The following is a 13,982-nucleotide window of genomic DNA, read 5'->3' as shown; positions in this document are numbered from 1 at the left end:
GCATACTCTCTGATGAAGGGTCTAGGCCCGAAACGTCAGCTTTTGTGCTCCTGAGATGCTGCTTGGCCTGCTGTGTTCATCCAGCCTCACATTTTATTATCTTGAACATATTATAAAACTGGGTTTACTTTTGTTTCATGGAATGTTGGCACCACTCATGTTAATGATTGTGGACCATCTCTAATTAATCTTTAAATTGTGAGTTGCTTTCTTGAACTGCTACAGTATTAACACCCACTGACGTTAGGAAACAACTCTGGACTTTGACCCAGTGACAGCGAAAGAATGTTGATAGTTGTCAGAATGGTGTGTGGTTTAAAGAAGCACTTGCAAGTGATGTTATTCTCATGTATCTGCTCCTCTTGTCCTTCTGGGCGGTAGAGGTCAGAGTTTTGAAGATACTGTCAAAACTGCCTCTGAGCTACTGCATTGTATCTTGTAACTGGCATACACAGCTGCAACTGTGATCAAAGAGGAAGTGTGTGTTTAGGTTGATGAATGGGTTGCCAAGTAAGTTTTTTTTTCTATCCTAGATGATAGTGAGCTGCTTGAATGTTATAGGAGCTGCATTATTCAGGCAAGGGAATTATTCTATCCTACTTCCAACACGTGCCTTGTGCAGAGTATTGGGAAGCAGAAGTCGAATCTCAAATCTAAGAATTATTAGCTTCTGACCTGCCCTTGCAGCCACAGTATTTATATGTCAGGTTCAGTTGAATTCCGTTTCTGGTCAGTAGTATTCCCTTGTTGATAAGAATTCAGTAATACCAATGCAATTGAGTGACAGGAGAAGATGGTTAGGTTTTCTCTTGTTGCAAATGGTCATTTACCTGGTGCTTGTACAGTCCACATTTCACTTGCCATTTGTCAGCCCAAACCGGAATCGTGACCAGATTTAGCTGCGCATGTAAACACACTGTTCCAGTATCTGCAGACTTGCAAATAGTTTTGAACATAAAGGCACTCGCTGTCCACTGTATCTAATCCTCTGATCATCTTGTATGTCTCTATTAAGTCACCTCTTCACCATATTCTCTCTAACAAAAACAGCCTCAAGTCCCTCAGCCTTTCCTCGTAAGACCTTCCCTCCATACCAGGCAACATCCTGGTAAATCTCCTCTGTACCCTTTCCACTGCTTCCACATCCTTCCTGTAATGCGGTGACCACTACATACATCCTCACTTCTGACTTTATCCTAGAGCAAAGACTTTTGGAGAATCAGCTGAAGGTAATTATAGCTAGAGCACTACTTTGGGGAACTAAGGCACTTATGATGACATGATAGTGTCCCACCTATGAGCCAGAAGGTTCACATTCACGTCCCACTTGCTTAAGAGTTGTGTAATAACATCTCTGAATAGATTGATTAGAAAATAAATATCATGACTCCTGCAATAATTTCTGAGGTTGAGATGATTTTCCTTTAACATCTACGACCATCTTGTTTTGTGCTGGATATGACTCCAAGCAGTAGAGAATTTTTCCCTGATTGCACAGTCCTGAAGCTTTCCTAGGCTCCTTGATTTCCGTACTGAGTCAAATACTGCCTTGATGTCAGCCAAGAATAATTCTCACCTCTTGTCGAGAATTCAGTCCTTATATCCATGCTGGAATCAAAGCTGTAATAAGTTCAGGAGCTGAGTGACCTTGGCAAAACTCAAACTGGACATCAGTGAACAAGTTGCTGTTTAAGTGCTGCTTGACACCCTCTATCACTTTGATCAAGAAAAAGCAGATTGTGCTGGATTGGATTTGTCCTGCTTCATTAATGTACAGGACATAACTTATCAGTTTTCTAAATTGTTGAATAAATATCAGTATTGTAAATGTACTGAAACAGATTGGTTTGGCACAGGGCTACTTTTGGAGCATAAATCTTCAGTATTGTTGCTGGCATATTGTGTTTATGCACCTCAACTTGGGTGCATGTTTTTATGTACCCTTTTCTGGGTTTTAATCAAGCAAATGTAGTAAAATATTTCATTAAAATATAACCAGTAAATAATCTACAAACTAATTTAGCTGCTATAATCAGTTGTGCATATAGTGACCTCTGTTTCTGAGTCAGTTTGAGTTCTGCGTTACCATCATTGCTGTTCTGTGTTAGTTATGGTAAGAAAATGTGTAATGTTTTGATGCGATCATTTATTCTGGAACTTTTCACATCAGGAAGTAAAGCTAGCTGGCACAATGGCTCATTGTTTAGCATTGTTGCCTCACAATGCCAGGGACTTGGGTTTAATTCTGCCCTCATGCAATTGTCTGTGTGGAGTTTGCACAATCTCCCCATGCCAGTGTGGGTTTCCTCTGGATGTTTCGATTTCCTTTCAGAGTCCTAAAATATGCAGGTGTATTGGCCATGCTAAATTGCCCACAGTATTCGGGGATCTAAAAGTAGGTGAATTAGCCATTAGAAATGCAGTGTTACTACAGGGTTAAGGCAGGGCAAGTGGGACTGGGTGGGATGTTCTTGAGGGAGTCGGTGTGGACTGGGTAGGTTGAATGGCCTGCTTCCACACTAGAGATTCTTCGTTCCTATCTAATCACTCTTGTGTGCATTGTACTGTTTATTGTGTAGTCTCATATCTCATGGCATCCTAGTACCTGCTTGGACATTACAATGTTTATCAGTGTGTGAAGTTTAAAGTATTGTGCTGCAGGACCAAAAATCTGATCTATTTTTATTGTATAAATTGAAAATTTCATTAGCTAGTTGATGCAAAACCTATAAAAGCCATTGAGTTCTCTGCAACTCTGATCTTAAACTTTTTTCAATCTTTCAAATGTAGAAACAATTTCTGAACAGTTGCTAATTTGACCTGAGGATAGATTTATTTTGTTGTATTTATTATTTTTTTGAATTTTGGCAAAAATTGTGTTGTTCGGTTTCATATAACGTAACTGTCACTTTTAGTTAGATTTTCCACTTGTGCTGTACGCAAAGATGTCTGGACATTGAGTCAACATGTCTGCACAATTAAAAGTCAAATCATGACCTTAGCAAGGTCATTTCACAGCTGTGTAGCCCTGACAAGTGTGGCTGACTGCTTCAAACTAGAACATGTTCCCTTGATGCCTCATATTCTTCATTGCTTTGGCTAGATGTGAATGTGCTTTTTTCCTTTTTTTAAAAAAAAGCCTAGTTTCTATAGCCTCCATTTTTCCATACACTGCCCATTTCTTTATGTTAGAAATAGCAGTTAAATTATTTACATGACGTTTTGTTACTGATTGTAAAGTGTTAACTTCGTTTTTTTTCCCCCCCAACAAATGATTCTGTTTTAGCATGGAGTTGCCAGTGAGGGAAGAAGGTGAGGGAGAAGAGAGTGACCTGCCAAATTCATCCTACAACAACTGGAGACAAGCTCGGCGGTTTGTTAATATTTTGTTCACCAAACATGGCATGAAAAAGGCAATAGAGAAACATTTTGTGCCTGGTTTCTGGCTTAGTGTTATTGGTCAGTTTTGGCTTTAATCTATTGCTCATGTTGCAGCACTGTCCTTGGCTTTAATGAAACAAATTGACAGTGCATTTGATAGCTTTTTCTAGCACTTCTGTTTTGCCATTCATTCAATGCTTGTTACACTTGTAAGTATATTAAAGAAACCTTAGAAATTCTAGCAGCTATTATGCCATTCTTAATTCTCCATAATTCGACATTGTCCATTTCGGAATAACATAAGGAAATGCATTATTTCATTCTTAATCTTAGAGTGGAGTTATGGCGAGAACCTGCAAAGTCATTGGGAATCAGTATTGTTGGTGGAAGAGGAATGGGGAGCCGACTGAGTACTGGAGAGGTCATGAGAGGAATATTCATCAAACATGTTCTGGAGGACAGTCCAGCTGGAAGAAACAGAACATTAAAAACTGGGGACAGAATTGTTGAGGTATGCTTTTCACAACTTCAGTGAAATATTAACCCTCTCAAACATATTTCAACTTAAAAAAACATCTTTCAAATTAGATTTGCAATTAAAATTTAAAATTTAAGTACAGTTATAAGAAATTGAGAGTGATGCCAGAAAGAAATCGAGATAGTAATATATAATTCCCACTCCTTTCTTAAAATAAGAAGTGGAAGATAAATTTCAAGTAGAAATTACAAGTTTGCAATGATGTGGAGCCTTTGAGATAACTTCAGAATATTTCAAAATCAAAAAAGTAATAAATCACAGCTGTAAATTTCTGATTGCTTTGCATGAGGATGGTAATTAGTGCAATGAAAAATAGCTTTCCAATGTGGATTTCTCGTTTGCAATCTGTCAGGAGGTTCGATCACACTCCGACCTGGTTCTAGACACTGGACTTATTTAGGGAATGTGAAATGAAGGAGGCAGTCACCGGGTGTTTCAGGGCAAAAGAATTTCTGTTTTTTTTATTTAAAGTACAAACTGGTAAGCATAACACAAGGTATATAGATAAATGCAATAAAGCACAAAATAGACGCAATCAACTGTACAGAGGACCATAACGCTATTAAACATTCTATTTGCTGGGTAAAACATGTTAGAACCTAAAACAACAGTTTTAATTACAGAATCTTTAATCACGCTTCTTGCCGTTGGGGGTCCCAACACAATGTCACTACCCACCTTCCTCTCCCTGCTAACTGGAATGGAACTTTGGGGTTTCAGGAGTTTTAGCTCATGACTGAAGAAAACGCAGTTTTGAAATATGTCTGGCTGTTCACACTTGCCGAACCCGGACCCTGGCTGAAGACTTCATGCTGAGTAGGTTTTTCAGTTTGGGTTAAGTCTGTATAGATGCAATAAGGTGCGTATCAGGTAAGTATGTGGCTTTTTTTTTTTAACTTTCTGCTGGTTTCATGGACCTGGTTTCATGTCAGGATGTGTCTGAGACCATGTGAAGTCAGCCAAGTCCGTTGGTTTGCAGAGTTTGTAGGTTCTTGGATGTGTTGGTTGTGTTCAGTTGCCATTGGTTCTCCTGGCTTGTGTCTGGTAGCTCTTGCTCGGGAGCTGTCAATGTGCCTGGAATTGCTCACTCAGGTGAGATTGGGGTCTCCAGTTTTACTGATTGTGGACCCCTTTGTGCCAAATGCGCGTTGTCCTCTGTGTTTTTGGTCTTTCCTTCTGAACTCAGTTGATTTCCGATTGTTAAGAGTATCTGTGAATGGATTTTGAGTGAAATTGAATGTCTGGTGTCTCTATAAGCCCCATACTGTCTGTGTTGTGTAGCCCGAGGTGTCAAAGCTGTATCGGGCTAGAGTGTGTTGGTTTTGGTTGTTTGTCCTTTTAGGGAAGAGGTGTAAATTGGACTTCCAGGCTGGATAACAGTCCCAGACAGAAATCCTTATTCTGCTGGTTCTGTTGTGTTTGCTACAGCGTCAATCCAGGGTTTTGCCCAGTGTTTTAGATGATTAGGATTTTTTACATGATCCTATACCAGCAAATGTGAGTTGAATCCAAATAGCATTTTATGCCTTCTTGAATTTTATGTGTTTGGTAAGTTCGGTAACGTCTCCCATAGTTTCTTGCCGTTGTCTCATCACATACAACGATTTCTCCCCTAACCATACCCAATCAGATGAAGAAAAAAATCAGAAACGTGCTTCAGAACACCAGTGGTTCTGTTAGCAGTAACAGTTCAGCAAACTTTGTTTGAACTGGTACTCTTAATAAACTGCTCAACATTATTTACCTCAAATATTAGAAGTTTACTGTATTATGGTAATCTCTGCAATGTCAGAGTAGTCAGGTCAGGGTGCAAATGAGAAGGCTTCTTTCGGAAAGTTTTACTTAAGGCAAAGTTGCATTATTAGTTAAGTGGTATATGCTATAGTGTGTCTTTACAATGATCATGTTTTGTGTAGTGCGTTTTTACAATGATCCGGTAGACCTCTTGGACAACCTGTATAGTCCTGGTCCCATACATCGATTAATAAAAGGTTTGCTGTATTTTATTCAACAAATGTCTTTGCATTTGGAGGGCTGTTTTGCCATGTGATTTACAAATTCAGTATGTAATGGGAAAGTGGTTGACAGAATATTAACTGAAGGGTCATGTTGAGTTAAAATGCGAGTAAAATTACAAGTCAGTACTGCATTCCTACATTACAGATGCTTGAGTCCATATGACTTTTATCATTTAAGTTCTTCACTGATGACCCCAAACCATGCAAGGCATATGGCTACGTTGGTAGCACTTACATCCTGCATTCTTACTGGTTCGAACATTGTTGAATTTCTAAATTGCTTTGCGTGTTCCGGTTATAATGGTGGTGACCAGTTCTAAAACTGGGTAGATTGCATGAGAGATTTTGTAACGCTTGTACAAAGATTAACTCTTGTTATGTTTTCACCTTCATGACTTGAAGGGTCCAGTTGCACTAATTGATTGATTGCAATATTACCATCCCATAGTACATAGTTTCGCATTCTTTTGTTTTTTTATAATTCATCTCTGACGAATAAGTGTTGAAGGGCATAGAAGATCAACATAGTTTACTGTTCCTAATTGCTGTCCAGTGACTGTTGGGAAAATATGCATGATAAAAGAGTGAAGCTAAGCTGTAGCTTCCTTCTTCACTCAAAAGATTGTGTAACTTGTCTGTCATTTTTATGCTGCAACTGAGCAGTGACCCCACTTGAGTAGAGATAATGGGAACTGCAGATGCTGGAGAATCCAAGATAATAAAGTGTGAAGGTGGATGAACACAGCAGGCCAAGCAGCATCTCAGGAGCACAAAAGCTGACGTTTTGGGCCTGGATCCTTCATCAGAGAGGGGGATGGGGTGAGGGTTCTGGAATAAATAGGGAGGGGGGGGAGGCGGACTGGAGATGGAGAGAAAAGAAGATAGGCGGAGAGGTAGGGAGGGGATAGGTCAGTCCAGGGAAGACAGACAGATCAAGGAGGTGGGATGAGGTTAGTAGGTAGGAAATAGAGGTACGGCTTGAGGTGGGAGGAAGGGATGGGTGAGAGGAAGAACAGGTTAGGGAGGCGGAGACAGGCTGGGCTGGCTTTGGGATGCAGTGGGGGGAGGGGATGAGCTAGGCTGGTTGTGTGATGCAGTGGTGGGGAGGGGACGAACTGGGCTAGTTTTGGGATGCAGAACACCTCCGCTTGGTTCGCAATAAACAACTGCACCTCCCAGTCGCGAACCATTTCAACTCACCCTCCCATTCTTTAGATGACATGTCCATCATGGGCCTCCTGCATTGCCACAGTGATGCCACTCGAAGGTTGCAGGAACAGCAACTCGTATTCCGCTTGGGAACCCTGCAGCCCAATGGAATCAATGTGGACTTCACCAGCTTCAAAATCTCCCCTTCCCCCACCACTTCCCAAAACCAGCCCAGTTCGTCCCCTACCCCACGGCATCACACAACCAGCCTAGCTCATCCCCTCCCCCCACTGCATCCCAAAACCAGCCCAGCCTGTCTCTACCTCCCTAACCTGTTCTTCCTCTCACCCATCCCTTCCTCCCACCTCAAGCCGCACCTCCATTTCCTACCTACTGACCTCATCCCACCTCCTTGACCTGTTCGTCTTCCCTGGACTGACCTATCCCCTCCCTACCTCCCCACCTATACTCTCCTCTCCACCTATCTTCTTTTCTCCCCATCTCTGGTCCGCCTCCCCCTCTCTCCCTATTTATTCCAGAACCCTCACCCCATCCCCCTCTCTGATGAAGGGTCTAGGCCCGAAATGTCAGCTTTTATGCTCCTGAGATACTGCTTAGCCTGCTGTGTTCATCCAGCTTCACACTTTATTACCCCACTTGAGTAGCTGTGCGAGTAGTTACTGTTCCTGTGAAATTCTAGCCTATTGCAAGTCAGTTGCTTGAAAAGAGAATAGTTTGGACGGGACAGAAGCAGTGGCAACTTTGCTCCTAATAACAATTTTTAGGGTCTTACGAGTACCTAGTCGATATTTGTCATTGGAACTTGACATATGATATGCCATGTCATTGACTGTTCTAGTGCAGACGTTTTTCTGAAAACCTTATTTTTATTCCTTTGCAGGTAGATGGGGTTGACTTGCGAGATGCCAGCCATGAAGAGGCCGTTGAAGCTATACGAAAAGCAGGCAATCCTGTAGTGTTTTTAGTCCAGAGCTTAATAACCAGGCCTCGGGTATGTTAACTGATGAGCACACACATTTTAAAAGAAATACTATCAAATGAGTTAAGTTATCTTATTCCTAAAATTGATGTATGTAAAAGACATTCATTTATTGTGTTACATTTTAAAACTGTTATCACCCTCTTTGCTCCAAATAGGACAAGACTCCACCTGTTACTATTTGCTAACTATTTACATGCCAGTGAAAGATTTTTGGGGTCCCTTATGTTGCCTGCCATTTGTACTAATCTTCCTTCATTCCCATTCTAATTTTCATCTTTACTTTCTCTCTCAGCTAATTGTATTTGAGTTGAGTTTTGTTAAAAGAATTCACCTCATGCGTCATACACTTTTTTTGCTCACCTAATCTGCATTTCATTTACATTCCAAGGTGACCAAGATTTGATTCCTTTACCTTTTCCACTTGTTGGAGTATCCAAGCTTTTATCTGATATGAATCAAAGTTGATTCATTCAGTTATTGGTTTTCCTCTAGCTGGATCCCTCAAGTTTGAAATTTGCACTCTTCTGATTTATACAGTCTCATTTCCAATTGATCCGTGCTCTTTTGTATAACAGTTCTAACCATGTAATGGTATGATCAGTCTTACTGAACTAATGCTCCACAGTCCTACTGGCCCAACTGTTCTTTTCCAGAAAAAGATCCAGCAGTGTTTCCTTTCTAGGTGGACCCAAGTCAAGGTGTCCTGAACATATTTCAATAATTCTGCCTCCGCCTGAATGAAACTATGTTGGGCATTCTGGTTGAATGGTTGGAATGATTTACATGCTGTGAGTCATGAGCATGAGGCTTGCAGCAGAGCTAAGTGTATGAGGCTGTGATGAAGCCATGTATTTTGGACATGAGTTGTAACTAATAGAGGTTGCTGGTGGATGAATGAATGGTAACGTCTATTAAGCAGTACGTGAAGGCTAATGGTGCAGTTGGTGCAACTTGGCACTTGACAGTGGATTCACTGGCCTTAATCATTCACGTTTGTTCATTGAACTTGGTGCAGCACTTCATCCAGAACCGTGGAATTAAACTCTGATTACCATGGTTATCATAGTGCCTGTGGATAGATGACAACTCTCCTCCTCTGCACTTCCTGCAACACAGCCTTCAGTGCAATGCCAGAATCTTGAGTCATGGCTTTTGCTTTTGCCTTACTGTACCATTCCTGCATTTTCCTAAACCAAACTGTCTTCTGGAATGACTTGTGGCTTGTGCTGCCGCCAAAATGAGCTTTCTCTTTTAAGATGAAGAGTAGTTTTTTAATTATGGTAGCCTGATTCTGCTGTTACTCAGATGTACACCCACTTACTATTTCTCTGTGTTGACTCCAGGCGACTGCAAATATTTAAATAAGCAAGCATATGTAGATCTCACTCCCAATTTTGGGGGTTCTCAACCTCTTTGAAACTAAAGATTGAGATCCAGAAATAGCCGTATTCTTGCCTACATGTGCTTCGGACCTTTTATCAAAATAATTGTGCATTTCTCTTAAATGATTCTCTCTTAGTTGTTTTCAGAGCATGGATCTCTTTGCATTTAGCTGATACTTGCCCACTGATCTTGTTTTCGATATACCAAATATAGCATGTTACATTCTACGTGTAGTTTGATTGTAATAATCCATATTTTGTGAAGAAATCTGTCTAGAAACATTGTATCTAGTCATTAACATACTGAAATTTTGTTTAGAGCAGAATTTAAGTTCAAAGAATAAATTGTAAAATAAAAATTTTTGATAATGCAAAAGTCTTTTTTTTAAATAAACAAATAACTTGTAGGGCAATAAGTGTTAAAAAGTCTACTTTCAAAACCTCTTGCATTTACAGGAACTCTATTTGGCTAATGGGACAGAATCCTGTGCTTTGTCATTAGTGAGCTTAGAGGCAGGAATGACATTTAATTTGGTCTGGTGGTCTGTATCTGCTAGAATTAACTTCTGAGTAGGAAGGTCCATCATTGGCCTTTTTGTTCCACCACCAATTGAGGCCTTTAAGTAATCAAATAACGTCCTCATTTCAAAGCTGCTGACACTAACACAATGATGAATGTCCCGTTGCCATGCTGAGTATGGCATCTAAAGCCAGTTTGTTAGGTCTAGAAGACCCCAGCTGGGTGTAATGCTTGCCCTTGCCTCCAAGCCCTAATCTGCAGCCCAGGACTTCAGGAGTGGCTTTCTGATGCTTACTCAGTGGTGCTGCTGAGCATGAGAGATAGCAGCCTCTGATTGGTTAGGCTGGACTTGAAGCCCCACGGGTTTTGATTCCAGCTAAAGACCTGCTGGTGCCCGAGATCAGTTGATTGGCAGTACATCCAGAAAAGGGACAATGAAGTGTCTCTCTCTTGACTCTCCAGCTGGCTAAAGAGACCACCGATAGCAAATCATTCTGTGAATAGTCCCTTTTATAAAGTAAGCGAATCTCAATGAAAATACCTGCATTAGAAATATCAATGCAATTTATCCTCTAAATAAAATCGTAACTCAGTATATGATGACGTTTCGGCAATTCTGTATAGTATGAACACAGTTTGAGATTTACAGCACACATTTGTGACAGCAATTAAACTCATTTTTGAGCAATTGGATTCAGCGTTCATAAAATCATACAGTGCAGAAGATGCCCTTCGGCCCATCAAATTTGTACTGACAAGTGAGCAGCTCTTGACCTTCAACCTAATCCCATTGACCAGCACTGGGCCCATAGCTTGAATGTAATGATGTCCAGGTACTTTTCAAGAATGTGAGGCAATTTGCCTCTCCCATTTCCCAGGCAGCACATTCCAGACCATTGTTACCCTTTTAGGTCAAAAAGTTGTCCTCTCCTCCTTCTTCCCCTTTTTTCCCCCCCACCCCAAAACTCCTCCTCACCTTGAATCCGTGACTCCTGTGACTGACCTTTTCATATAAAGGGAACAGCTGCTCCTTATGCACTCTGTTCATGCTTCATAATCTTGTACAACTCAGCCAGATTGCCCCTCAGTCTTCCCTGCTCTAACAAGAACAGCCCAAGCATATGCAACTTTTCCTCAGACTTAAAATTTCCATCCAAGGCAGCATCCTGATGAATGTGCTCTGCCTCCCTCCAGTGCAGTCACATCCATGCTGAAATGTGGCAACCAGAACTGCTGTCAGTACTCTGGCTGTGGTCTCACCAGTGTTCTATATAACACCAACATGACTTCTCTGCTTTTGTAATCTGACTTTTTTATCATCATACTAATTTGACCTTCCACCTTCAAAACCCGTAAACAAATATTCCAAGGTCACTTTGTTCCATGAAGTTTCCAAGTATGATGTGGTTCATTGAATACTTTATTGTGAAATTACTCCTTCCAGAGTATATCCCCTCACTCTTTTCAGGGTTGAATTCCATCTGCCACTTCTCTGCCCATTTGACCATTCCATTTGTATCTTCTTGTAACCTAATAATTCAGAAGCAAGTTTTTGTTGCACATGTGGATTAAAAAAGAGATTGATTTGTTTCAAAAACAATTTAAAGATGAGCTGAAAAATTCATATTGTCTGTTAGCTTAGCGATTCAATGTGCCTAATAGGAAACAGTACAAACAGTGGGTGAGATCAGCCTTATAAGATCATCACCCTGATTCTCCGATTCAGTTCTCTGAATGCAGTATCCTTTTAGGCTCTCCAGGATTGCTGAATTTACCCCAGTTCCAATTGGAAAATTCTTAATTGAAGCTTCTGATGTTAGGATTTATCAATCTTTATGAACTTGTTTTTGTTCCAGATTATGACTTTGCCTTTGTCTTGGTTTCAGAAACAACCTTTGTCTTTCCTGCAATCTAACCCCTTGCCTGAATCGAGCAGTGGCAGCAACAGTACTAACCTATTTGCTGACTCTTTTCAGACCCACAATAGCCAGGTTGGATGATGCTTGTGTTTTTCTTTGTCTTAAGAATCTTTTTCTTTCGTAAATTTGCTTTGTTTAATTGTAAAAATTCTCAATTTTTAATTATCATTTTTAAAGATTGCATTAACTGAATATTTTAATATATTACCCTTAAGAAAGATAATTTATCATTTAAACTGTTCTGCCTGAACCATGCAATACTAATTTATAAGAGAAATGTCGTTTTTTTTGGCATATGCCAATCAGCTTAATATTTTAAAAAGTTATAGTTTACAACTAACTTTAAGCTTTTTCTGATAGAGAACCTGGTTGATTCTGGATTAGAACCTCATCCGTTCATTGTTAGGGCCTCTTATCACTCTAAACTGATGGATTGGAATACGGAGTAGCTCTGAAGATGCTGTATTAAATGAGTCCATTTCTAGGAGAATAAGTTCATGACTGTAAATGATGATTCATTTCTAACAGAATCAACGATTATACTTGGATGCATTTTTCTTTCCTCAGTTTTTGTCAAAATAGTTCTAAGTTAAGGTCTTCGACTCAGTCTAATTGTATTGGAAATTAGTGCAGAGAGCCCTTAAAAAGGAATACTACAGAAAATCAATTAGTGCAGTATGTGCCATTTATTACTGAGTTTAGCAGAGCTTGCATGGCATGTAGATGTAAATGTGCTTGCTGTTAGCCTAAATCATTGAATCAAATTGCATGTTGGTGCCATTAAGAAAGAAGACTAGGAAGTTTCCTTTTCAAAATAGAAATAGTGTTAAAAAATCTTCTATTTGGAATCCAAAAGAACGAGATAATACAGACCATGATGAACTGTTTCACGTGTCCAGTTGAATTGGAACCAGTGCGCAGAATAATTGAATGAATTCAACATTGAACTGAAAAACCTTGTTTTAGTGAGTTAATCCATGGCACAGAAATCCAAAGGGGATCGTGTTGATTCATTCAAAGGAAAATTACAGTAATTCTGAAAGAAATCCATCTATTTTGGGAATCGCTTTATGTAAAATTTGAGGTGTAGCAAGTAGGGAGCTTGAGAAGAACAGTTTGTGTTGGATATGTGACTTCCAAGGTTTGGGACATTGTGATGTACCTTGCCCCATGCATAGATCAGTTGTAAACAAATTAATAGATTGATCGATTGCTATCATCAGTCAACAGTGCTGTTAATTGTATCAGGTAACTAACATGATGTACGAATTTCTCGTATTTCTCTCTTCATCACTCCTTTCTTCTTACCCTGCTCCCTTCGAGCACTGTTATAAAGATGATACTTTTGTTGTATGAATCATTTAAAATGGTGAAGCCGAAAGATTATTTTTGTCCCCTCATTGAGAATGATTAGTTGATCCTGTTTACCAAGAATACACAGCGTTTTGCGGATGGAGTTCCAAATTTCTGTACCATTTGCTTGAATAAAATGTGTTTTTTATTTCATTCTTAACTGGTCTAGCAGTAATTTTAATGCTATTGTTCTAGATATCCTTGCAAGAGGAAGTAGTTCCTGGTCATTGACCCCCATCCAAACCCTTGATCATTTTCAGCACTTTAATTGTATTACCCCACAATCTTCTAAACTGTTGAGCGTGTAAACAGTAGTTATGTAATCCCCTTCATAAATGAACTGTTTATAAGTTGGTAGTATTCTGGTAAATCAAGTTGACGCATTCAGATCAATATTGACATTTTTTAAGTTGAAGCCTACACTAAACATAGTCCAGATGACACAGTTTCTGTACAACTGAACATTTAGTCACTGTTGAATTCCAATTCCTTGAGATAAAGCCCAGTATTCCGTTAACATTTTCATGAGTGCATTAGCTTTCATTTTAGTACGTGGACTCTTGTAACCTCTTGCTTCTTTGAACCTCCTGGAAAAATATTTCAATTCCTTTTCGCAAATCAACATTTTAGCTTACATTTGACTTGTGCTTTGGCATATTGAAGTCAATTTATTATAGCTTTCATAATTTAAGCTACTTTTGTCCTTTTACAATTTCTTT

At 39.7% G+C, this 13,982-nt stretch overlaps 1 protein-coding gene across 4 annotated transcripts in view; it reads left to right on the top strand.

The window, feature by feature from the left end:
• The window catches only part of LOC125451281 (multiple PDZ domain protein), a 227,215-nt gene that overhangs the window by 104,964 nt on the left and 108,269 nt on the right, over nucleotides 1–13,982 (top strand). For 3 of the 4 annotated variants that reach the window (XM_059644577.1, XM_048528244.2, XM_059644579.1), the window contains 4 exons: nucleotides 3,287–3,373; nucleotides 3,715–3,892; nucleotides 7,988–8,098; nucleotides 11,878–11,982. In XM_059644577.1, coding sequence (XP_059500560.1) covers nucleotides 3,287–3,373; nucleotides 3,715–3,892; nucleotides 7,988–8,098; nucleotides 11,878–11,982 — 481 coding nt within the window. The remainder of the gene's footprint in view (nucleotides 1–3,286; nucleotides 3,374–3,714; nucleotides 3,893–7,987; nucleotides 8,099–11,877; nucleotides 11,983–13,982) is intronic. The other variant, XM_059644578.1, reaches the window with a different exon arrangement.

Source organism: Stegostoma tigrinum, chromosome 3 (genome assembly GCF_030684315.1).
Source record: "Stegostoma tigrinum isolate sSteTig4 chromosome 3, sSteTig4.hap1, whole genome shotgun sequence".
In the NCBI taxonomy this organism is placed as follows: Eukaryota; Metazoa; Chordata; class Chondrichthyes; order Orectolobiformes; family Stegostomatidae; genus Stegostoma; species Stegostoma tigrinum.
The sequence above is the reverse complement of the archived record's forward strand: the minus strand, read 5'-3'. Positions and strand labels throughout refer to the sequence as shown.